The sequence below is a fragment of the Callospermophilus lateralis genome, chromosome 13, assembly GCF_048772815.1.
Source record: "Callospermophilus lateralis isolate mCalLat2 chromosome 13, mCalLat2.hap1, whole genome shotgun sequence".
Taxonomy (NCBI): Eukaryota; Metazoa; Chordata; class Mammalia; order Rodentia; family Sciuridae; genus Callospermophilus; species Callospermophilus lateralis.
This window is the reverse complement of record NC_135317.1, coordinates 14,794,758-14,820,371: the sequence shown is the minus strand read 5'-3', so window position 1 is coordinate 14,820,371 and position 25,614 is coordinate 14,794,758. Positions and strand designations below refer to the sequence as shown.

Below are 25,614 nucleotides of genomic sequence, written 5' to 3'. Positions count from 1 at the left end.
TTCTAGTTTTTTAATGGTACATAAGAGTGAAAACTTAGGATGCCTTTCCACCACCTTTACATTCAGCATCTCTCAAGGTGGTTGGAAAATACTAGAGGTTTAACAAGATGTGTGATTGACTTTAACACGCTGGCATGAGACCACGCTTTTCAGTTGGAGATACCTTAACTATTGTAAACAAAGCATTTTCAAACCATATGTTTTGAGAACATTCCATTTTAAGTCCCTTATTTCCACAGTTAACTTTTGTGGAATATCATGGGAAAGAATCCTTATTGTCATAACTTTCTAGTCCAGGGTATAATTCGATGAAAATGGTGTTCTAGGATTGTTGCTTCTTACAAAGACATATAACTGGATAGTAAAACTTATGCAAGTTTTTAATAACAAGTAGTACCCTTTGAAATAATTCTTATAAATTGCACACACATACCTCGTAAAAGAGAATTTGAAGATAAATCAGATTTTGGCTGCTAATTTTTTCTCCATGTAATTTCTGAATTTATATCTTGAGAAATTTGTCTTCTGCTCTCTTAATTTGGGAATTTAAGGGAGCAGAACAAAGTAATAAAATTACTCAAACTATCAACTTATTTGTTAAGCATAAAAAGAAATTTGTTAGATTTTAGAAGCATGGCCATCAAATTTTTCTTTTCCCACCACTGTGTAGTTTTTTGTTTGTTTTTTTTCCTGCTTTGATTTGTTTCTTCAAATTTCACTTTGCTATCATGTAATCTAAATCATGATTCCTTCCTAAAATCTACTCATCCTATATTATCTTGAAACAAAGAAATGCATATTTGTGCATCAGGGTATAGAGTGGGATGTGGTCAGTTTTCATGAATTATTAAATTGTAGTGTATATTCACTCCCAATTTATGGCTCATAGAATGAGTCACTAACTTTTTTGTTACACAGGTATGAAGACAGTGCCTAGGAGGATGAGGTATTTCTTTCAATAATAGAAAAACTGACTTTATCTTTACCTCACAACAATATTATCACTAAAAATGTAAACTCTCAGCATCTCATATTATCTTATGTTCCATGGGAATATTAGCTGCTAAGGAGATACTGTAGAGGAAATGAAAATAATTACATGGGGAAAATTAATTGGCATTCACTCAATAAATACCAAAGTGCAAGTTGTGGGCTGATTTGAATGCGAAGGCTTGAATTACAGGCATGAAATCAAAGTGCTATTTGCTTTCATCACAGAATGCCATTGCTAATTAAGTTATTATTATTATTTTTTTAGTAACTGTGCACCAAAATGGAATTCATAGGGAGTGCATGGATGTTTAAGGTTATTTATTTCTGTCCTGTGACTTCTTTTTTTTTTTTTCTCCCTGAAACCATTTGTTGTACAAATTGATATTTACCAGGTGGTGAAAAAGTTTATACTCTCAACATTTCCTTCCGTTAAAATTAATGTTTCCCTTGCAAAACATTCCAAATCTTCAAAAACTTGTAGTATTAAATGCATTGTTACCATTTTAAAAACAGAAAATTTAAAAAGGCACAGAGTAAGTGATTAGTAATTAATGTGCCTTTATTTTTATATTAAGGAAGGAGACAAATCATGGGTTTTTAGATATTTTTTAAAGAGGGAACTTGAGAGTTTATTTTGTTTTAGAGTTACATAACAGTGAACTTATTTTGTGTGGATTTATGTCAAAGATAACACTTAAGAATATTTTGTAAAGAAGCAAACCTCACAGCAGATTTCTCAACTCACATTCAACATTCTTCATGGGATTATCTTGAAATGTTTTAAAAATTAAAATTCATTTTTCTTAAATATGTTGAATCTAACAAAATGTTTTACAAAAGGTATATAATTTATTTAAATACTGCTAATATTTGAAGTAGATGCTTACCTAGTATTAATTTTTCTCTACATGATTTTCTGTTTTTTAATATTTCCTTTTTTTAAAGAGCAGTCACATACTCAGGAATGCAAATGTCATAAGCCTATATGTTTATTTTGTATATGTTAACCTAAAATATATATGACATTGCAATAGGTTATAGGTTTGACCCACTTGCTGGTTGGGTCTGGTGGGGTGTAAGGTAGTATGTCTCATGCTATTAACGCCATGCACACACACGCACTGGGAACTTTACATTGAATGACTCTATAAATTTTCCAAGAGCCCAGAATCTGATCTTTTGATTCTGGTTTCTATCCTTGCAAAGAGCTGTGGAGTATCATTGCTGTGAAGATGCATTTGAAGTGATGAGTCACCTGGGGGCTGTCTTACCTGTACTCTCAAGCAGCAAGTAAGTGTAATCTCCTCTAGGTCAGGACAGGCTATACACTGAGCTATGGTAACTACTGGCTCCTTCTTACTTATGATGGACAAGAAAACTTGCCTAAAAATAGCTTAACAATCAAGAAATGGTCTCCATTCCATTCAGACCCTGTTCAACTTTTTCCTTTTACCACGCACATTTCACTCAGTTAATACACTGTTCTTATTTTCTGTCATTTATGAATTTCCTCAATTTCCATCTTAATGATAGCTGTTGTCACATCAGAGTGACTACAGAGAATTGCTATATTCCATAAGTGTTAAGGCATGCTTGCTTTTTGGTATAAAGGTAAAAAATCATCATCTTTGGAACTATACAGGGTTGGGTTCTTATTTACGTCATTTCCATTAGTTAATTCAATGATTGGCATTTCATATCATTTAACTGCTTTAGTCCAGTTTAAGATTGGCAGTATGAGGATAATAATATTATATAGACTTTTTATGAAAATTATTAGTAAATAAAATAAGTAGAAAACACAGTTTCTTGTATGAGTCAAAATTTTTTTTATTATTTAATTGTTATCATGAAAAGAAAGATCTCTCTGGGGGAGAGGTTAGTGCTTACATAATAAGGGTTCTCCACTGTTGTTTTCTAAATTGGTTTTTCTGTCATCTTTTATCAGTTTTATCATCAGGCAACCTGGAGAAAGTACATAATAAATGTGTGTTGAATCAATGTTGAAGATAGATGTTGGGAGATAGACATTATTTTGTTAGAAAAATAGTTTATATTCTGATTGTGGTATCAGTTGAGACATGAAGTTTGCTTCACTAGAAAATAAGAATTAGCTTCAGGAAACTTGCCACAAGACCACTAACTGTACCTTTAAGTATAAACACCTGTACTCAAATACATGTATATTCTTCTATTTATGTCTACTGTCAAGAGGGCTTTAAGGTAATTTTTCTGTAAGTTGTTTCTGATTTATCTATGTAATGCTCTGGATGTCTGTTGAACAGCAGGCATATATTTCTGATGACAGTTATGCTATACCCTTAAAAATCATATTAATGGTATGAACAAAGTCATTGTGGGCCATAGAGAGAATACATTTTAAAGTAATTTAATAAATTCTATTTCTGTTAAAAAATTATCAGGAGATACAGGGGCAGATAAAATAAGAACTTCAACTTAAAACTTTAGAAATTTGATATGTATAAAAGGAAAGACTATAGAAGGACATTTTTGGATGATCAGAGGAAAATGACATGTATAATATATGACAGTGGTATCAAAGGACAAAATGACACCTTCAGAATAATATTGTCTTAATTTTCCAGCATACATAAAATGTTGAGACCTGGAATTGGTCTGGCCAAAAAGCCAGTGGTGAAGATGAAAGTGGACCATTAACCATACTTAATTCAAAATTAGGGAATGCTGTACTTTAAGCACAGAACACTGAGATGCAAAAAATTGTAGAAACTGTTTACATGGTTTGTTCCTTCTCTGTCTCCAGTACCAGCTTCCACTTGTTCTTGCCTCCAGAGGGAGGGCAGGAGAAGTGCCAAGGAGCTATTTAAACACTGGGAAGTAGGGGAACCCAGAACATAATAAAGGTACATGGGCGATGACTGAATGAAGCAGACCCAGGGTGCTGTTTAAACTTGGAGTTCTGCAGAAGGTGGACATTGGCTTGAGTGAATTTAGCTGCTCTCTGACTTTCCGAGAGTAAGGAAGAACTGAAGAACTATGCTGAGGCCTCTCCATCTCTTAGGTGGGATGTTTGAAAAGAGAAAGGTGAGGGAGGCTTCTTCCTGATGCTTCCCTGGGTCCCTGAGCTTGGGGTCTTCTGGTTTCTAGGAGAAAAGCCCTTCCCTACTTTCTTCTGGACTGCAACCATCTGCTAATGAGCATATCACAGGAAATACCTCATCTAGGAGGGCCAGCATTCAAAGTAAGGAAAATAAACAATAATTTGGACTTGTCCCTAATGATATAAACTTGCTCAAGGAAAGAGAATTCATCTAGGGATACATATAGGGGATATATTTAGAATACCTGATCGGTTCTATAGAAGTCAGTAGGAGAAAAAGCAAAACATAGAGGAAAGAAAATTATTAAACAAATAGGAAAATGGTATGTAGTGTTTAAGACAGACATGAACCTGGAGATTAAAATGTGAGAAAAAAATATATCTTGGCATGTTCTACTAAAGGTACTTAATCTCCAAGGACAAGAGAAACTTGTTCACACTTCTAGTAGGAAAACAATAGATTATTTACTTATTATAAGTTGTATGTATACTCACTATTTTCCAAAGGGTAGGCAGATGAGTCCTAAAGATGACCATGTCCTAATCTGTGTCATGTGAATATGTTATGCTAGGTGGCAAAAGGGACTTTGAAAGTATATAATAATTGTTACACACATTGCATTTAGGATCAATTGTGAGTACACAATCTGAATGACACTGGGAACAGTTTCTATCCTAGAAACTCTAGTAGTGAACCTCATCCACTCGCCAAGTGATTTTTCACCTTGGGAAAATTGTAGCAGTGGAGCTAGACATGTCCACCTGCATTTGTGACATCCAGCATTTTGAGAAACTAAATTTATACTCTTTCAATTGCTAAGTTTGTGGTAAATACTCATTGTAGCAGTTGAAGGCTAATAAAATTCTTAAGGAGTGATCTATACCCATGGAACAACCTTTCACTGGCTATACTAGAAATGCCCAGATGATGGGAAAATATTTATAGACATCTGACAGAAAATCACTGAAATCAAGAATCTTATACCAACCTTTATGGGTGCAAGAAAGTAGTTTCTAGGGGTTGGGGTTGTGGCTCAGCGGTAGAGCACTTTCCTAGTAGGTGTGAGGCCCTGGCTTTGATCCTTAGCACCAAATAAAAATTAAAAAAAATATATTGTGTCCAACTACAACTAAAAAATAGATATTTAAAAAAAAAGAAAGCAGTTTCTAGAAAGATGTGGATCAAGTGAGTACACAGTCCATCTGAGAAAATGCCACAAGAAAGAATAATAAAACATAAAAACATGAATAAAAGATATGAGTTTATCTGTGAATTATTGCATATATTTATTTAATTAATATTTCCTGAGAGATTATTATATTCCAGAGTCTCTTTAAGGGTAAAGATAGAAGTATGGGCAAGTAAGTAGATAGTCTTCAAATAGTTTATACTATAATTGGATGTAGTTAAGATGGCAGACAAATCATAAATAAGGACGTGTACTTTCTATCTTGATTACTGGTAAAAACTATAAAAACATAGCAGAGTAATTGCATAGGAAAGGATAGTGAGGTGCAATTTCAGATAGTTTGGTCAAAAGAGACTTTAAGGAGTAATATTTGAGGAGGCATATGTGATCTCCTCATTGGGAGTAGCATGATCCAAGATATGCCTACAGATGGAGCAACCAATCTATAAAGAAAGAAAATGTTTCATTCTACTGTGTGTATATATGTGACTGCATGACCAATGTGATTCTGCAACTTGTTATACTCAGAAAAATGAGAAATTATATCCCATCTGATTCAAAAGTATGATATGTCAATATCATTGTATTGTCATGTGTAACTAAGTAAAGCAAATAAAATTAAAAAGAAAGAAAGAAAGAAAATGTTGCCAAGTGTGGTGGCACATGCCTGTAGTGCCAGCAGCTCAGGAGGCTGAGACAGGAGGATTCTAAGTCCTAAGCCAACCTCAGCAAAAGTGAGGTGCCCAAGCAACTCAGTGAGACCATGACTGTAAATAAAATATAAAATAGATTTGGGGATGTGGCTCAGTGCTCAAGTGCCCCTGAGTTCAATTCCTGGTCTCTGCCTCACAAAAAATAAAATATTAATTAACATGAAAACATTAAAACAAACAAGAAAATAATATGACATATTAGACAATTTTTTTGTCAGAATCCAGGAAAACAAAAATCCCTGTGTATATATTAAAAGGGGAAATTGGTTTCTAAATTGTTGAAGTTCTGAAGGAATAAAAATGAGAATATGAGGTTTTCCCACTTCTCAGCTAGAAGAATGAAAGCAAAAATGGCAAAGTTGGAAATATTAAGGCTGCTTCCTTGTAAGAATTCGGGAGCCATATGATCACTGACTTTGGAGGATTCTGAGTCAAATGACTCCTGGCACTGTCACTGCCACCACTTGAGCCAAAGTTCTCAAATGCCATAGTGAGGAACATCCACTGCTCTGATTGGAGACGGGTCTGCGGTAGCCTCTGGAAGGCTTTCTTTCTTGCTGAGCAGAAGTCAGGAGTCCACACTGATTCTGTGTTGCCTAAAAGGCCAAAGGAAGATGAGAGAGCAGGTCAAAACGGCATTTGACTTCCTATGAGGGTTACTTTTATGTGTCAAATTGACTGACCCATAGGATGCCCAACTATTTGGCCAAAGATTCTGGATGTTTCTGTTAGAATTTTTGGATGAGATTAACATTTTGATCAATAGAGTAAAGTTGATTGCTCTATATAATATTGGTGGACTGTATTTACCCAGGTCTGAGTAAAACAAAAAACGGACTCTGCCCAGACTGTCCAGAAAACTAGAAATCAATAGTTATTGTGACTTTGCCCTCTGGAATCTCCAGCACCACTATGCCTCTCTGAATATTTGGGATTTATCAGCCTCCATAATTGTGTGAGCCAGTAACTTAAACAAATCTCTTTATATAGAGAAGACATTTGTTTTGTTTCTCTAAACTTCCTAATCCACTTCATTCTAATAATGCCTCTCTTCTGACAACCTCATCTGAAATCAAATGACAACGGAGTTGAGGGAACTTAGTTTATCCTCATAGTCTGTAATTGAGCATGAAAACTCAGATATGGAACTGGGAGCAGACAAGATGATTTGTGTGCTGATTATTTGATGGGTCATCTCTCTATATGGAGACTGAAAAGAGATGAAAGACTTTGTCAAATTAGCACATTTAGCTGGAGATTAGGAATAAGGTTTTGCACAAAATATGTAATTTTAGACTTCATTGGTGAAAAAGATAAAGAAAATGAGAGACTATGGCACTAACTTTTATGCAAAGGAAGGTCATTAGTTCTCAGTTTCTTCTTGGAATTCATAGACAGTTTATCACAATGAAGTTATAATGTGGAAGTACCTGGAAGTATTGGTATTACTAGAAACATGAGAAGTTTAATGTGCTTTTCTTTAAAATAGTGCAGTTTTAAGACATGAAAGAAGGGTGTTAGGGAATCCCTAGAAGGAGCAAGCAGAGTTACAGAGGTCTCTGCTTGTGTGAATTTAAATGTTGATTGTGTATTATGTAATCATATAATGCAAATAGTATGTGTGAACATTTATCTACAAGATCATTCTAATAAATACTTGAATGGTAAAACCAAACTATCTTAGTAAACCTACAGGATAGGGGGAAGGAAGCTTGGAAAAGTTTGATAACATACTTCAAAAATTTATTAGGGGGTTTTTAAAAAATGTAGTACAGCATGAAAACTACAATAAATTGAAAGAAACAGTAATACACAAAAATAAGTTAAGCAATAAAACCAAACTTATCAGCATTCCTATCCTCCCAAATATGAAGGGAGTATCTGATAGAGTAAAAAAAAATTAATGCTACTTGTAAGTATACTGAAAGTATACTTAAAACAGGTTTGTAAAGAAATAGCAAGAAAACACAAACAAAAATAGAGAAATAACAATGCTCATTTATTAGTTTATTCAACCTGATTTTGAGTTTCTTCTAATTCCTAGACTGGAGCAGTGATAACAAAAGTGTAAATATATTATGTAAAGTTAATGAAGAAATGAAGAAAATTAGTCTGAGATGAGGATGAAAGCAGACGGGTTTTTATTTATTTTTTTCTGAAGGGTGTTCAAAGAACTGTTGTCTATGAAAGTGGGATTTAAATTAAAAAAATAAAAATAAACAAAGTCAGTTTGTGAATGATGCATAATTCTGGGAGAAACCTGTACCAGGTTGAGCAGTAGTCAGGGCAAAGTTACTTCTTTGAAAAATGTGCTTAGATGGATGTTGAGATAAAAATGCTCTGACTGTTAATATAGAGAATGGGCTCTGGGGAGAGAAATGACAGAAGCTGAAATTATGGCTAGAGGTTATTGTGAGACTTGGGAAGGAGAGAGTAGGGGCCTGACCAAGAATGGTGGCAGAGAAATGGTCAGTGATTGGATGGTTGAGTGACCTCTTTTGAGGATAGAATTGAAACATTTTGGTAATAAATTGGATTTAAGGCATTAGAGAGTTTAAAAAACTTCAAAGATAACTTTGAAGTTTGCATTCTGAGAAACTGAATATATGTTACCTCTACCAGGACAGGAAAATCTAGAAAGGAACATAAAAAAGAGAAGAAATAAAGAGACCTTTATATTTGAGAGGCCGTTTAGAAATTAAAGGAGGAGATGTTAAATAACCATTTATCATCTGGTTATTTAATAACCAGCTTGGAGTTCAGGAGAGTAACATGGAAATTTGGGAATTATCAGAATATTAATGCTCATTAAATTCAGAGGGTTAGAAGAGGCCACTTAGGCCGCTGGCCAGCCTCGCGGCTTCCTGGCTCTGGGCCACAAGCCTCACTGCCCCACACAGTTGTGCCAACACGTATCCTCACCCCAAGCCCAGAAAGTAGGAAAGCGCCTCTGCCGGCCACTGGGCGCTCAAGGGGTGTCATACGGCCTCCAGGGTTTGTGGGCCTCTGGGCTCCGGTGGCGCTGGGCCTCCACAGCTGGTCCACGCAGCCAGGTCAGAGCCACGTGGATGCAGGGTTTGTGCACGGTTCTGAAAGTGCCCAGGTCCAGGAAAAGCTCGCGCCTCCCAGAACTGCGGGGAGCAGCTCCTGCAAAGGGCCTGTCACCTGTGTAGACCTCCAAAATGACCATGGAATCTGTCTCAAATTAAAAGAGTTCACCTCCCATTCAAAATGTTCTTTTAAAAAATGATAATAATGGTTATAACTGCTGTTTTATTCAGGATAAAGCATCAAAGCTTTATCCTGGTTATCACCAGGATATCTGGTTATCAAGTTATCTGGACGAAGGAAGACTGCATTTTGTGGGCAGGGATTTTAAACCTGTATCTGTAGATACCATTTGATTCTCAGCACCTTCCCCGGGCAGGGAGACCCACGCAGCACTTGCTATCCAGCCCAGGAGGTTGTTTGGAAAGTAGGCAGCTCCTGATTCTCACTAAGGGAGCTTCCCCTAAACAGGAAAATCAGTTTCTGCTGATATCAGTTGCTTTAGGTAAGCATTTCATGAGCACCTACTATGTGCTCATTGCTTTGACAGGACCCACGTGAACAAGGACTTCAGGGCCTAGTGAGGAGGAGAACACTGTTTTTTCAACACAACATGAAAGTACAAAAACGATACCTTTGGCCATGGGCTGAACATGTCCCCAGGATTCCCATGTTGGAACTCACACCAGGGAAATAGTGTTGGGAGGTGGGCCTAACAGAAGGGCTGGGGTCCCTGGGCTCCTGGGGAGTGGATGGAAGCCACCGTCACAAGGGCTTGTGGAGTGGATTCACTCTTCTGCCACACGATGACAAAGCTTTCCTCCTTGCTTTTCCTGGCACCTTCTGACATTTGGAGACCCAGTAAGAAGGACCACACAGGAGGCCAGCTCTTTGACCTTGGACTTCCAGCCTCCAAAGACAAATTTCTGTTCTATGTAAATCACCCGACCTCAGGTGTGCTGTTGCAGTAGCACAGAATGGAATCAGGGCAGTGCAGGGTCTGTCTCTCTGGGGACAGGGCAAGGACACAGCAAAGCAGAAGTAAGCAGGGCTTGGGAAATGAGATTGAGGCTGGGAGGAGGAGGTGGGTCCTAGGGACAAGGGACAGGCCAAGGTGGGAAGCACAAGACAGCACAGGACTGGGGACAGGGCAGGTGTTGCAGGATGGCTGGAGCCAGAGGTGCCAGGTGGGAGTGAGGTGCAGTTGGTGCCTCCTCTAGGCTCCTCATGAGCACAGTGCCCCGACATGGTCTGTGACGAAGCTTCCATTTTGTTAAAATTGACATATATCATAATTATCTATAATATGTAATTATTTTCTGTATAAAATCACATATTGCATATATAGTTATTCTACATAAATGGGTCAGCAAGGGCTTGATCAGTACATTAACCCACTGATGGGAATTAGCTGGGTGGCGACTGGAGGCAGGTGGGGTGTGGCTGGAGTGGGTGGGTCCCTGGAGGCGTGCCTTTGGGGCTGATAGTTTGTCCTTGTGGAGTGGAGCTTTTTCTCTGCTTTCTGGCAGAGAAGTTTGTATAAAGTGAATTTTTCGTGGACTTAACAGTATCCAATTAAAAGCCCTCTCTTTTATTCTTACCCCCTGTTATCTCTCCATCCTGGCATATAAATGTCCTGTCACCTGTGACATCCTATCACATGGTAACAATAGAGAGTTGACAACTCAATGTTGGTTCCCTCATTTTTAGCTTAAATTTTCCTAGAGCTAGAGATTCAAAATCCTGGGTACACCAAAATCGAACCCTGGGGACCAGCGAGGGGTTGGCAGAGGGGTGGGCGGATGAAGCATTCATCCCTGACTTCCCAGAAGGGGCTATGAGGAATGAGTGGGGACAGGTGGCCTCAGACAACAGAGGACCATGACAAGGGTCAGCAAGGGCTTGAGCCCCAGTGCTTCTGCTCACAGTTCAGTGCAGAAGGCTCTCTTAGGCCTGGACCCAGCCTCGCCTGCCCGACACAGAAGAGCCACCTGCATCCTCTTCTCTGGGGCACACTGTAGGGGGAGGGTCTTTCCTTTCCAGGAAGTCGTTAATTTTCCCTTCTCCGCTAAAGATCCTGAAAAACAACCACCCACGGCATCAAACTCTTTCCCATGTGGTTCTTCAAAGCCAGAACCTTTCATCTCTAATAGGAAGTCCTTCGTTTCCCCCCTTATTTCAATCTGAGAGGTTTCTGCAATGCTCCGATGGACCTCTGGATCTTCCCCACAGGCAGGAGCAGTGCACAGCCTGGGGCAAGCCATGGTCCCAGAGAATCAGGCAGAATGATCCTGGCCAGAGGCTTTGTCAGATCCTCTCTGGTTTAACAGGGAGGAACAGGATGCAACCAGGCTCAGGCATGGAAAAGAGTTCAGGGCCCAGGTGGTGCTCTGAAATGTCCCCTTTTAATAGCCACTCCTCCTCACTCTCCAATATCACACATATCACACACACATACACACACATACACACACGCACACACACACACATACATATGCATGCACCCCCACATGCACACATTTACATAAACCACACATGGAAACCACACACATGCACACACTATTTATACTGTGTGCCTTATTCTGTTTTGTGTTGCTATAACAAAATACCTGAGACTGGGTTATGTATAAGGAAAAGACATAAGGTCCTTGCTTCACATCTGGAGGGCCATCTTAAGTGACAGCCATCATTTTAAGGAAAAAGTTTTGCTTTTTCGCCTTTTCCCAAGAGCCTTTCTGAGAAAGGCTCACCACTCCCTCATACCAATCCTTCACCCCTGCATTAAGACCTACTCAGCACTGATTCCTGAGCCTCCCCCATAAAAGTTCCAGAACTCAAGCCTGTTTTGTGTCTCTCTCCTATAGAGAGATGTGCCTTTATTTGTCAGCTCTGACAAATAAACTCTCATGTGTATCTCTGCCTGGTCTTGGTCTTTCATTTCTCGCTTACTTGTCTCGAGTTCCTTGATTTCCCTTCAAAAGAGATTTAACTTGACTCAGTTTTGAAGGTGAGAAGTTCAAGCTCATTTGGCCATGCCTGGCAAGAGCGTCACACTGCATAGTGACAGATGGCATCACAAGTGCCTGTGATCCCAGCACCTTGGGAGGCTGTCTCAGAATAAAAGTAAAATAAGGGCTGGGGCTGGGGCTCAGTGGCAAAGTGCTTGCCTTGCACATGCCAGGCCCTGGGTTCCATCCCCAACATGGGAAAAACAAACACACAAATTAATTAATTAAAGTTACAATAAAAAAAAAATCCTGAAGCCACATAACTAGCAGGGTTTCCACCAGCATCCTGCACGGCAGACCGGCAGATGTCATGCAGTTTCTGCTTCCACAGCCTCCTGTTCCATGTGTTTCTCCTTAAAAATGATTTGCCTGCTTCTTGTGAGTCACAAACTATTTCAAAATAAAATGTATTTTTAAAATGGGAAAAATAATACAGCGATGTCACCCTCTTTCTTGTCTGAGGACATAGAGATCATGTAAAGTCAAGCACCTATTAGTGTGGTGCAGTGTGGACTCCAGTCTTGTTCCAACGCCCCACCTTATCAGAAACATCATGCACAGACGGAGAAAGAAAGAGCTGCTTAGAATACCTGGGAAGCTGGAGCATCACACTCATATTAGTTTGCTAAGAATTCGTGAACAAAGTGCCACAAACTGGGCTAAAAACAGGAATTTATGGTCTCCCAGATCTGGAGGCCAATTGTGCGTGTGGGTTGCGTATTTAGATAAGGGGACTGTGTGGCTATTGAACTATGATCAGTGTGCTGTGGTTGTAAAAAGAAAATCTTTGTAATCAGGACACCTGTGCTCAACTTGTAGGCAAGAAGGGCCATGCGATGGTTGAGATGGGAAGTGTCCCTTGTATGTGACTACACAAGAAAGCTTAGAGCTGAAATGATTGGGTTGTAAGACCCTTGACCTGATCAGTACATTAACCCACTGATGGGAATTAGCTGGGTGGCAACTGGAGGCAGGTGGGGTGTGGCTGGAGCGGGTGGGTCCCTGGAGGCGTGCCTTTGGGGCTGTTAGTTTGTCCTTGTGGAGTGGAGCTTTTTCTCTGCTTTCTGGCACCATGTCCCCAGCTGCTTTCCTCCAACACACTCTTCCGCCAACACACTCTTCTGCCATGATGTTCACCTTCACCTCAGGCCTAAGGAAGTGGAGTTGGCATCTATGGACGGAGCCTCTGAAACCGTGAGCCCCCAAATAAACGTTTCTCCTCTAATTGTTCCTGTCGGGCCTTTTGGTCACAGCAGTAAAAGAACTGACTAAAGCGGGTCATATCTGCAATTGACTCTCAAATAATTATGTAAATAACACAAGAACACATATGATCATGACAATGAAAGAGATAAAGCTCCTGTGGGGAAACAGCTGGTACATTTGATTTTATTTTCTACCAAATTCTCTCAAGGTTTGTTAAAAGAACTTCAAAAATAACCACTAACACCAAAAAGGTATCAACCTGATTCAAAATGGGCAAAAACTTATGTGGACTTTTCTCCATCACTAATCACCAGGGAAATGCAAATCAGAACCATAGTAAGTTGCCACCTCACACCAATTAGGACAGCTATTATTTAAAAAAAAAACACAAAACAGTAAGTGTTGTTTAGGACGTGGGGAAGTCGGAACCCGGTGCAATGGTGGGAAGGTGAAGGGGTGTGGCCTCTGTGGGAACAGCACAGCGGTTCTTCAAGATGCCAAGAATTAAGTCCCCATGTGGGGCAGCGATTCCACTGCTGGATATATAAGCCCCAAGGAACTGAAGGCAGGGTCTCAAAGAGATATCTGTACATGTGTGTTCGTGGCAGCGTTGTTCACGACAGCTGAACACAGAGGCAACCGTGTGTCTGTCCACAGATAAATGGAAAAACAAGAAGTGGCAGATCCAAACAATGGACATCAGCCTTAAAAGGAAGGAAATTCTGACGCAGGCCAGGCATGAATGAATCTCAAGGCAGTACGCTGCGTGAGATCAGCCTGTCACAGAGGGACAGATGCTGTGTGATCTCACCAACAGGAGTTTCCTGGAATAGTCAGATTCAGAGAGACAGGAAGTGGTCAGTGGCTGCCGGGCGAGGGAAGGAGAAGTGGAGATTGTTGTTCAATGGGTAGAGCTCAGTTTTGTAAGACAGAAAGAGTCATCGAGATGCATGGTGGTGACAGTCACAAAGCAATATGAATACATGACACACGATGGAACTCTACACTTAAAACGTTTCTGAAGATAAATATCATGTGTATTTTACCAGAATTAAGAAAAAATTTTAAGAACCAAAGTGTGGGGGCTGGGGTTGTGGCTCAGTGGTAGAGTGCTCGCCTAGCATGCATGAAGCACTGGGTTCCATCCTCAGTACCTCATAAAAGTGAAATAAAGATATTGTGTCCATCTAAAACTAAAAGGAAAATAAATATTAATAAAAAGAACCAAAGTGGGCAGGGGTGTTGGAGGGGGGGGGACAGCTGGCATCCATTGCAATAATTCTGGCAAGAATCATCAATGGGGTTAAAATTGGAGGGTAAAAGTTGAGAGAAGAACAAGGTATTTACATAGCCTCAAATTATCTCCACAAAAAAAACACAGAAAGTTTGTAGTAGGGAAGTCTAGGCAAGGTGAATGTACCAGTTGAGGTTAACAAGACTGGCACTAGGATAAAGTGACACCAGGTGTCCCCTGCCATGCTGCCCTGAGGACACAAATCACCTCTGTGAAGTTCATGCAAAATCCTGATCTAGTTATGAAGCAAACCTTGACAAACTGAGGGACAGCCAATGAAATAATTGGTCTGTCCTCTTAAGATACACCGAGGTCACGAGAGGTAGAGGGACTGAGGGACTCTTTCAAATCGAAGAAGACTGGGAAGACTGGAAACAGGAGACAAAGAAATGCAGTTTATAATTCGCTACTTTCTTTTGCAGACGTTATCTGGATACTTGGGGATCGCTGAATAAGATCTATAAATTAGTAGCTTTTTATCTCTGTGATAAAACACCTGAGATAAACAGCCTAAAAGGGGGAAAGACTTATTTTGGCTCAGAGGTCTGAGCCTCAGGCGAGGTAGGACATCATGGTGGGAAGAGCCCGAGTCAGAGGAGGCTGCTCATCTCAGGAAGCAGAGAGAGAAAGGAGGTGCCGGGGATAAGAGAGACCCTCAAAGGCAACCCCTTCAGGACTTCCTCCAGCCAAGCCCCACCTCCTGCAGGACCCTCTCCTCAGGGTCATCATCTGGGACGAAGCTTCAGCACATGGCTATAGGGAGAATGAAGACCCAAACCTTAACACTTAGATCTGAGTGTGAAATCAATGCTATTTCCTTATTCCGGTAATTACACTTTGGTTATGTCAGAGAAGGTGTTTAAGACGCATACGCTAAAGTGTTCAGATGTAAAGGGGACATCCTATTTGCAACTTACCCTCCAATGGTTCAGGTAAAAATATGCACATATGTATACATCTGCGTATGACTGTGCTCATGCATACACTGAAATACAGCGACCACGGCAAAATGCTCACACTGGGGGAAACCTAGGGTAAGGGTATATAGGAATTTTTTGTTGTTGTTGTATTATTCTTGCAACTTTTAGGTAAGTCTGAAAATTACACAAGACAAAATTAAAAATTAAAATGACAACAAAAAGCAAGTGGACCCAGGGAGGCCTGATGATGACGAGCCAGGAAGAGACCCAGAGGCAAGCAGGGTGCCGAGCCTGACATTAGACTCTGTCCTGAGAAGCCTGGCATCTTCCTCCTGCAGAGCAGGCACCATTGCGTCTCCCTAAGATCTTTATCCAAATCACCTTTAGAAGTAAATGGGTGGAGCACCACTGCTTGATCCCACCCCTTATCTTTCATTCAGGCCTTGTTTATCTGAGGTCAAACCCGAGATTAGGTTGTTGAAGTTATTCACAGGTGAGTCCCCCAGAACTGAGACAGTCACACATTTAACTCCACGTGACGTGTGGAAGGTGAAGGATCCTTCCATGGCCACGTGTGGTCAGTGGCCACACCTCATGGCAGAGTGAAGTTAGAAGGGAAGCCTCCTTTCATGAGAGAACTGTGTTTTCTCACTCAACTGGGTGGACTTCTATCTGAATAAGCAGGTGGGCAAGTTACTGTGGCTTCTCACAGACATGCCCTGAGACCAGCTTCCTAAATTTCATCTTCCTGCTTCATCAGGATGACAGAAGCCAAAGAAAGAGTACAAGTCTCAAAAGAGCAGGGTTTTACTTTAATTTTTTTTTTTTTTTTAATGCTGGGCATGGAACCCAAGGCCTCACTCCTGCCAGGCAAGTGCTCTACCACTGAGCTGCACCACAATCCACTTTTCAAAAAATCTGGTGAATCCTGGAATTATGGGTGCCATTGCTACTGCAGATACTGAAGTATTCTTAAAGGTATTACTGAGATCTTAAACTGTTTACCTTGATTCTTGTGCACACGGCATCAGGTGAGGCTCTGTGAACTGAGCGCATGCTCCTTCCTCACAGAGCTTATATATCTGAGGAAACCCATGAGGGACCAGAGGAGACAGCACCACTGCATGCACTTGGGAAACCATCCAGCACGATATGAAATGAAGTATTCTATGGTGGAGTTTGTGATCACCGAGATGCATCTGGAACTATAAATCATAAAGGAGTAAGAGGGACTCAGACCACAGTGTCCTACTAGGACACATAGCACCAACATCACGTCCCACAGGACTGGGCATTGGGAAGGGAGTGCAGGGCTATAAATAGGAAATGACAGTGCGTTTACAATATACACTAGCTCGCACAGGCCAGATGGTGCTGATGGAATAAGGGAAAACGGGCAAACATAAATAGAGCGTGCGCATTGTGTACACACAGTGGAGTAAGGTTTCCTGTGGGTGGAGATGGAAACAGAAACCTCGCCTGCTGTAGAAAGGCAGGATGGTGTGGTAGAAAGTGCATCAGCTTCGGTGGGGGACTCAAATCTTCTGCTCACTATGGGAAATGGGACAGGTAATCCAGAGTGAACCGTGCTTCCCAGTGTGGGACTCGTGCAACTTTTGTTAGGACCAGATGCACTACTGCATAAAGCACCTAACAGAAGCAGCTGGTCTGTCAAGGCATCCCATGGTTAAGGTTTTATCTGTCTTTCCCCCAAACACTGCAGGCTTATAAAAGGGTTATGCCTTAATGTATTGAAAATTCCTAGTCGTGTCTGACTCATGGTTCGTTCTCAGGAGATGTTGAAGCAATCAGAATCATGAAAACAGTTCTCTGAGATCATAATGGTGGCTTAGTATTAACTGCCTGTGTTCTCTGAACCCTGGCTGGGATCTTTCACAGATCACCTTATATTGTGTTCCTAACTCTTTGATTATAAGTGTGAATATCCCACACAAACGGTGAGGATATGGGTGTTCTGAAACTTGCTCACACTTACACAGCTGGTAGTAGGGGCGCAGGCCTTTGCCAGCCAGACTGGGGGCTGTGCTGAACCAGCCATTCAGAGCTGCTCTCCTCCTGTGTTTGCTGGGGAATCCCATGGGCCAATAGGAGTTCCCGCAGCTGTCTGAGTACCAAAAAGGGAGAGAATCTGTGAAAGGGTAGGAGCATTCCAAGCGCAGACAAGGCGCCAGGGACAGCTCTGATGTGTGACCAAGAGTAGAGTGGGTGGGGATTGGAGACTCTGCATAGGCAGGAAGAGGCCCCTGATTTCTGGCTCTCCTCATCCACGGGGCCCAGGCAGCAGTGGGCCGGAGCCATGTGCAGGTGGACAGAGGGGAGAAGAGCCTTCTTATGGGATCTCAGTAGTTAGAACCCGGTGCTGCTGGGGCCCAGAAGCCCAGAGATAGAGGGTAGAGCAGCAGGCTATGGATGGCTAGGAGTGGAGCCAGGAAGCGCTTCTGGAAGATGAATCAAGCTGTGATGAAGGATTTAACAACAGACAGCGGCGGCAGGGACTGCGTTAGTTGCTCTCTTTAACACAGGGAGAAATGCAGCAATGCAGGGTCTACTAATGTAGGGGTCCCCAGGGGCGCAGCACAGGGGTGGAGCACTCAGAATGTGTGAAGCCCTAGATTTGATTCCCAGCACTGCAATAAATAAATGAGTAAATGAATATGGGGTCCCTGTAGCTGGAACATCTTGGGTCACCTGCAAGGGCTCAGCTGTGTGATCTTAGAATGATTTAACTCCTCTGAGTCTCTATGTCCCTCTGCAGTACAAGGATGGCTTCTTCCTTGTGTGTGCAAGGTTAATACCTGTAGAACACTGGGTACCTAGTGAGCAATTGACAAATGTGACCTCTGATGGCAAATGAGTTTAAAAGAAAGTGTCACCAGTAGATACAAAACGTTTAGCTCAGCAGCTGTGCTTCATTTGGTTTTTCTTCCTGTTTTCTACTGCTTCAGGATTTACATCCTCTAAATATTATATAGAATTTGCTGTTTACTGGGAGAGTGATTCCAGATGAGCTTTCAGGACCTTAATTTTAGCTCCCAGCAGGAAATAGGGATGTCCTGTTGACCCATCTGAGTTAACAGGTCTGAAGCCAAACACATCTCCAGCTCCAGCTGTCCCAAATGTCTTCTTCCCTGGTTTCAAAGCCAGCACTGGCTCTCTGACCCACCCTCCAGGCACAAAACTTTGACCCAATTTTAACCTCATGTCTTTTCAGCTTCAATGTTAAATCTGTCATCAGGTCTTGTTCCTTCTTTCATTGTGACATCCCTTGGGTTCATTTCTTCTAGATGTACATCTCTTTCTTTCTCACTCTGCACACCCACTACCTGCCCCCCTCCCCAGACCCCTAAAGACCCACTGTCTCTACTTTCAGATTAATGATCAACAGCTCAGTTAGAATACCACTTAAATCACTTATCTCACTTTGTCAAGAACTTTCAATACTTCTTTGAGTCTAAGCGGGAGTTCAGATTCCTAGATCTGTTATTCAAGACTTGGAGCAGACCCTCCCAAATTCCCTGCTGGGCGGTGTTCCCAAGCATCCACCTGGCTCACGGCTCCACCTCCCCATTCCTTCCAGAAGGTCCGGTTCGATTCCCACCGCCCCTCACAAAGCTTTCCCTGGAATCTTTCCAGTTCTAATGTCTTATCACTTGGGGGTCCAGAGAACCTAACCCTGAATTGAGCGACACAGTCTTGCCGTTATCTTGGAGAATGGGACCCTATTTCTTGGGAACCCTCCACATTAAGGAGTTCTAAGATCAGGCACACAAAACTTGTGTGAATAGATGGATGAGTACAGGAACATGCTCCTGGTCCAGTCCTCTCTCCACTGATGGCCAGCGCTACCCAGTCTTCCCTTAGGAGGCATGAGACTGGAACCAGAACCCCCACCAGCACTGGGGTGCACTCGGTTCCTGGGTCCAGAGCGTTTCCAAGTCGCCTTTGCTCCAGGGTAGAGCCTGGCAAGGGGGTCCACGGTGCGAGTCCCGCGCTTTGCTCTCTCCATCTGGACCCCTTCGGTGGGAACCCACCGTTGGTTCGGAACCGCCGGCACCAAGACCGATGGCGCCAGAACGTAGGGGACCCGAGGTCCCCCCACACTCCCCCTCGCCCTCCCCGTCGCCGCCACTGGCCATCGGGCCATGTCCGTCTTGCTGGGTGGACGGGGCGGGGCCCTCCACATCTCGGCGCGGCTCCCCTCCCGTCTCCCGGGTGGGAAGGCTGGGAGGCGGAGGCGAGGAGGGGCTGCAGAGGGGCGTCCGGTTACGTCTCCGCCTCCCCAGCCGCGGGCCGCAGAGCCGCTTGCTGTGCGGGACGGCAGTTGGGGAACATGTTGGCAACGAGCCGCGGGCGCGGGGCTGTGTGGTTGCGGGCGCTGCTGCTGCAGCTGCTGCTGGCGGGGCCCGGGGGCTGCCTGAGCCGCCAGGAGCTCTTCCCCTTCGGTCCGGAACACGGCGACCTGGAGCTGGAGGACGGGGACGACCTCGTCTCCCCGGCCCTGGAGCTGAGCGGGGCGCTCCGCTTCTACGACAAGTCGGACATCACCTCGGTCTATGTGAGTCCGCCGGGCGGGAGAGCGCTGGACTGCGTGGGGTCGGCAGGAAGGCCGGGCGCGCAGGGGGCGCTGGCCGAGCCGGACGGACGTGGGCGTCGCAGGCGGGACTCGAGCCACGGGCCGCCGGGGCGCGGCGCTGGGTCTGCGCGCCGAGGGGTCTCGGGCCTGTCCCCGCCCGCCTGGGTCTCCCGCCTCGGGAGTCGTCCCCCGAGGAGAACTCGCGTCTGGGCCGCACCGGGCACTAGGTCTGTCCCGTTCCGCGAGCGCTCTGCCCGGACGCGACCCCGGGAGTCAGGGCGGGGCTTCCTTCCCGCGACCGTGGGCTGCGTCGCCTCCCGGAGGTCGTCGGGCGTCTCGCCTTTGTCCCGTGCCTGGCGTGGCAGGACCCGGCCGGGTGGGCCAGGTGCGGACACGGAACCTGGGTAGGAGAGTAGCCAAGTTAGGGTCCAGCCCGCGCGCGGGCACAGGGATTCCCGGGGGTGCCAGGCGGTCAAAGAGACAACCCGACCCGGCCCCGCGCCGGGGCATTTAACCGACAGCCGCCTGCATCAGTGTGTGTGGACTGTGGATCCGACTTGGCAGTGATTCTGCTCTCTACTGGGCGCCGTTTAGTGTCCAGAGGTCAGGGCTGGCGCCTGGGTGAGCCAATTTCCTGTGGCCAACATTGTCACCCCGGGGGGCCCACATGAGGAGCGAGGCCAGACGACCTTTAGCTCTCCTTTCCTGAACTTGCTGGGCCTGGGGACATTGTCAACTTGGTCAAGCCCTGCGGTGCCGCTGCCTCCCCAGCCAAGCACCATGTGGATTTCATAAAAGCAGCGTGCATTCCAGAAGTGGGGAACTACACAAACAGCGCCTGGAGCCTGTCCTGCTGGTGAAGCCGCTGGGCTCGGCCCGCCTGACAGAGCGCGCTTGGGACAACACCCTCGTGGGGCTGGTCAGTTGAGTCCTCAGTCCCTGACCCACGAAGAGCTCTCAGCCCTTCTGGTTGACTGCCCTGCCCCCTGAGCATTCTGACCCGGTCTGTGGACCCCTTTGCAGCATAATGCTTTTGAATGCATGAAGTAAAATCCGTGAGATTACCAAGAGATCTCACATGTTGAAATACAGATCAAAATATAAAAAAATATATGGAGTGGTGTTCTTACTTTTAACCATATTAAATAACAAGGTGGAACAGTGGATTCAAGGGTGGGCCAGGCAGCTATTGAACCTTGAAGATCCTGAGGACTGTAAATACCTTCAGCAACTATAATTTGATGTGGAAAGGCCTGTGAATTTTGTTAAGGTCAGAATCACTAAGTGCTACTGCTGTTGTGCTTAGTTACCTACATTCATGTTGAAGAAAATACTGAATATCAGTTAGTAGCCACAGAAAATAAACATGAAAATTTCTCATGTAAGAAAGCAGACTCAATGGAACCAGCTGGCAGTGGAATGATCCAGGGCAGCCTTGGTAGGGGTTTGGGATGATTTGCTCTGCTTCATCCACCTCTCACCTTCCACAGCTGTTCCTTCTAACACAGTAGCCACTACCCACAGATACTTCTCTAAATGAATGGCCACAAAATAATAGGAAAGTTTTGGTCATAGTAGCCACATTTCAAGAGCCCAGCACCCTCATTGGCAAATGGCAACTATGTTGTACACTGACACTCTAGAACATTTCTAGCATTGCTAAGAGTTTTGCTGGACAGTGCTGCCTCCCAGGGCCAGTTGAGACTCATCCTTCTTTCATATCAAAGGCACAGGAGAGATAGTGGAAATACCTGAGTGCCTTCTCAAATCTCAGCTTGGGCCACGCCTGCTGACATCTCATGGATTACAGCAAGTCAGGTAACTGTACCCAGAGTCAGTTGGGAAGCCAGTTATCCTATCCATGGTGGTAACCAGCAGGGCGACAGGGAGGGGGAAGAACTGAAGCCAAGTGATGTAATTTGCTGTGTGGAGAGTCATGGAAGGTGGCTGGAAGGTCGTGGTTGGAAGCTTGGGTATGGTAACTCCTCTGTTTTGCATGTCTGTCTGGCGGTGATTTGCAAGATGGCCTAGACAAGCAGGTGTGGGAGAGTTTGGAAGCAGAAACCAGTGTCGTAAGATGCTGGTTTATCCTGGCACGTGGGCAAGAGGCCTGCAGAAGGGGGGAAAGGGAAGGAGAGGATGGATCTGAGAGGTGATCTGTCAGGTCACCTAAGAGACATAAAGAAGGCAGACAAGGATGGGGTGGCTGGTCAGAAGGGCTGACTCAAGTGAGAAGTCATTAACCCAAGTTTGACAATGGCTTTGGAGACCAGAAAGGGGACCAGAACATGGAGATGCCCTGGAGCTAGCAGACCCTCAAGCAACCAGTTGGATTAGGGAGGAAGTGGAAGCCTGCAGACTGTGGTTTGCAAAGGGGAATAGGATAGGAAGAAAAACTGATTTTGGAGCCCTGGAAAACAATACCTGCTATCAATGTTGTGCCAAGGCAGCTCTTCTCAGTGTGCCACTTGGAAGAAGGGACCCCTGCTTCTGGTCTGCCCAAAGTTGTTCTGTGACTATGGTTGAATGGCAGAATCCAAAACAGAGTTTTTAACTCGAGGGTCCCTGGGTGCCCTGAAACTTTTACAAGGAATTTATAAGTTTGAAACTCTTTTCCTAATCACGCTAAGGTGATACTTGCTTTTGATACTCTCATGGTCTCACACATATAAAGTGAAGCTCACCAGAGGCTACATGATGCATGCATGATATCACCACAGATCAAATGAGGAAGCAGATGTGAGACTCCAGCTGCCTTCCAGTGAGCCAGACATCAGGCTGATTTGAAAAAAGTAAAATGATAACTTTTCTCTTCCTAGGTACTTTTGAATTGGAAAATGTAATTATTTTAATTAAAAATCTCATTTATCATATCATGAGTTCATTACTTAAATGTTACCAACATTTAAATATTTCTCAGCTTTAATTTCTCATAGGATAAATATTGATTGTCATAACTTATATAAAACAAGTCTTTGGGACTCTTCAAACTACATTAGGAGTGTAAAGGGTCCTGAGACCCAGTGTCTGTTGGAGTGCTGTTGGTCTGGTGGGATCCGGACATCATATAGGTATATGAGGTCCTCAAAGGCAGGAGGAAACATTGCTGAGCAGTGCCCCATGGGCAGGCAGGCACCATCTTGGTTTACCAATTTCCTGCTGTGGCTCATGCGGGCTTCCTCTGTGAGGAAGCCTCATTCTCCCCATGGAATGACCTCTGAGCTTTGGATGGTAAGTCAGCACAATATACCAATAAGACCAGCCATTCTCCAGATTTCATTTTGGGTCTCATCAGCTACCTCTCTGAGCCACTGGATGTTTTACTTGAGCTCTGTTGCCTTGGCCAATGAACCTTGAACTCCCTGGGTGAGAGTTTTTCAAAATCATAACAAGGTTGTACAGAGCAATGAAAACATGTTCTTCCTTTGATTGGATTTTTATCACGTCAGTTTATTTATGCTAGGCATCTCATGCTGATTTGAAACTTTCATTGGGGGTATAGATCAATAGAAGAATTTCTGGAACATAATTTTATTGCATATTAGTTATTTGTCTTTGATTCATAAAAATTGAGAAATGAATTAATTGTTATTATTTAATGCATTCAGGGTTTTTTTGTAGATAAAAAAATTCTCATGCCATGAAAAATGATCAAAGGATATCCTTGGTAGCAAAAAGATCATAGGTCTCTATCCTGACTCATCTCTGTGCCTCTGGTTTCCTTCCCCCGCTTCCCTTTCTCTTCTCTGTCAGTCTCTCTCTCTCTTTCTTTTTCTCAAATACACACACACACACACACACACACACACACACACTCTGTCCTCTAGATGTTTCAGGTATAGAGTGGTCACATTTACTGGCAGTCAGGAAGTTTATGGATTGACTGGTCAAGCACAGGGCCACCACCTTAGGGCTGCGCAGGCTGTTCACTGCACATGAAGGGTTCTGGCCCAGGACACAGTAGGGCTGAAATCCTGCCCACACCCTGTTCACCCAGCCCTGAGCCTCAGCCTGGAACTGGGGCCACTTGGAAGAAGGGACCCCTGCTTCTGGTCTGCCAGAAGTTGCTCAGTGACTATGGTTGAATGGCAGAATCCAAAACAGAGTTTTCATCTCTAGTGGAGGCAAAAATGCAGCTGATTAATTGAGGAGGCTATCTAATTGCAAAGAATACAAGCTGGGGGCATGCCTTTGACCAGGGACAGACAGGGGAGAGCTAAGCCCTGGGGGGTCCAAGGAGGTGCCTTGTAGACCCACCTCTCCTCACCAACTTACAATTGATAGAAAATCATTTCCTTTCTCAGCCTCTTGTCAACCTGGTGTTTTTACATATAAAATGAAAGGGTTCCGACAAGGTTATCCCCTAAGCATTTCATTTTGAATCTTGAATTCGGTTTGATTGGTGACCCCCTGCCAGGTAGGCAGTTTAATGTTTTCAGGATGCTGGGTATCCTTATTGCTATAATGTGAAATGCAGTCCAGTATTAAGGTCTGTCATTCATTCAGTCCATAAATACTTAATTTGTCCCCTAGTATGCCAGGCATAGTTCAAGGATTTGGACAGAAATTGAAAGTAGATCATGTGTTTCTATCCTCCCAGAGCCTATAGGATCATGAGGACGGGGAACATTGAGCCAGTGGTGACACAGTGCCCATGTGCCTCTGTGCCGGAAGAAGAAACTCAGGGTTCGATGTGCTGGCAGGAAGCCTGGGGAGAGGCCTGAGACCCTCTCCAACAGGGCAGGGACAAAGGGTGACAGAGCTTAGCTTGGGGTGGGAGGGCAGGTGGCAGGAGGGAGCCTCACCTTATTCAGTCAGGGATTCAAAAAAGGACCATGCTTATGAGTTGCTGTTTTCCCCTTTTGATTAATCTGTTTATTGAGAATCACTGCCTGTCGTCCTTGGGCATTTCTGTGTCATGTAGCTTAGTGTGTTATTTCATTTTTGAATTTCCTATAAGTGGGTCATTGAATCATATCTTGAAAATATTCAGTTAGATTTTTTTTCCTGTAAAAAACATGTATAATTTCATTTTGAAATTAATTTTGGAAGTAGTAATACATCTAAGGTTTCAAAGAAGCAGTCTAGTAGAAACAGTGGAAAATGGGTTTTCCTTCTTACTCACCTTAGAGACATCATTGTTCATGTTTTAAAAATCTCCTTGCAGGGAGATTCTCAAATGTATTTCTCTTCTCATTTATTACACTCATCTCCCTCTCTGATTTTTAAACAGCAGCTCTTTTGAGATATAAGGCACATACAATGGAACTCACTTTTAAGTATGGTGTAGTGACGTTTAGTATTTTTAGAGACCTGTACAGCAGTCACCAATATCCAGTTCTGAAGTAACATTTATTAGCCCCAAAGCAAACCGGGCATCCGGCAGCCACTTCCCATTTCTACCTCCCCCGCTCCTGGCAGCCACGACTCTATTTTCTGTCTCTGGATTTGCCTGTTGTGGCTGTTTGATGAAAATGGAATGTGTGATCTTTCACTCTGCAAGTCTTGGAGGTTCACCCCTGTTGTAGCACTACCAGAGCCCCGTCACTGTCAGAACCCATCACTG

General features: G+C 43.6%; 1 protein-coding gene and 1 pseudogene across 1 annotated transcript in view; one reads left to right on the top strand and one right to left on the bottom strand.

Annotated features, from left to right (window-relative positions):
* The window catches only part of LOC143379560 (coagulation factor XIII B chain-like), a 37,292-nt pseudogene extending 17,681 nt beyond the window's left edge, over positions 1 to 19,611 (bottom strand).
* Positions 19,612 to 19,676: 65 nt separating this feature from the next.
* Positions 19,677 to 25,614, top strand: part of Nid1 (nidogen 1) — a 71,182-nt gene continuing 65,244 nt past the window's right edge. The window contains exon 1 of the mRNA XM_076832022.1: positions 19,677 to 20,030. Coding sequence (XP_076688137.1) covers positions 19,806 to 20,030 — 225 coding nt within the window. The 5' untranslated portion in view covers positions 19,677 to 19,805. The remainder of the gene's footprint in view (positions 20,031 to 25,614) is intronic.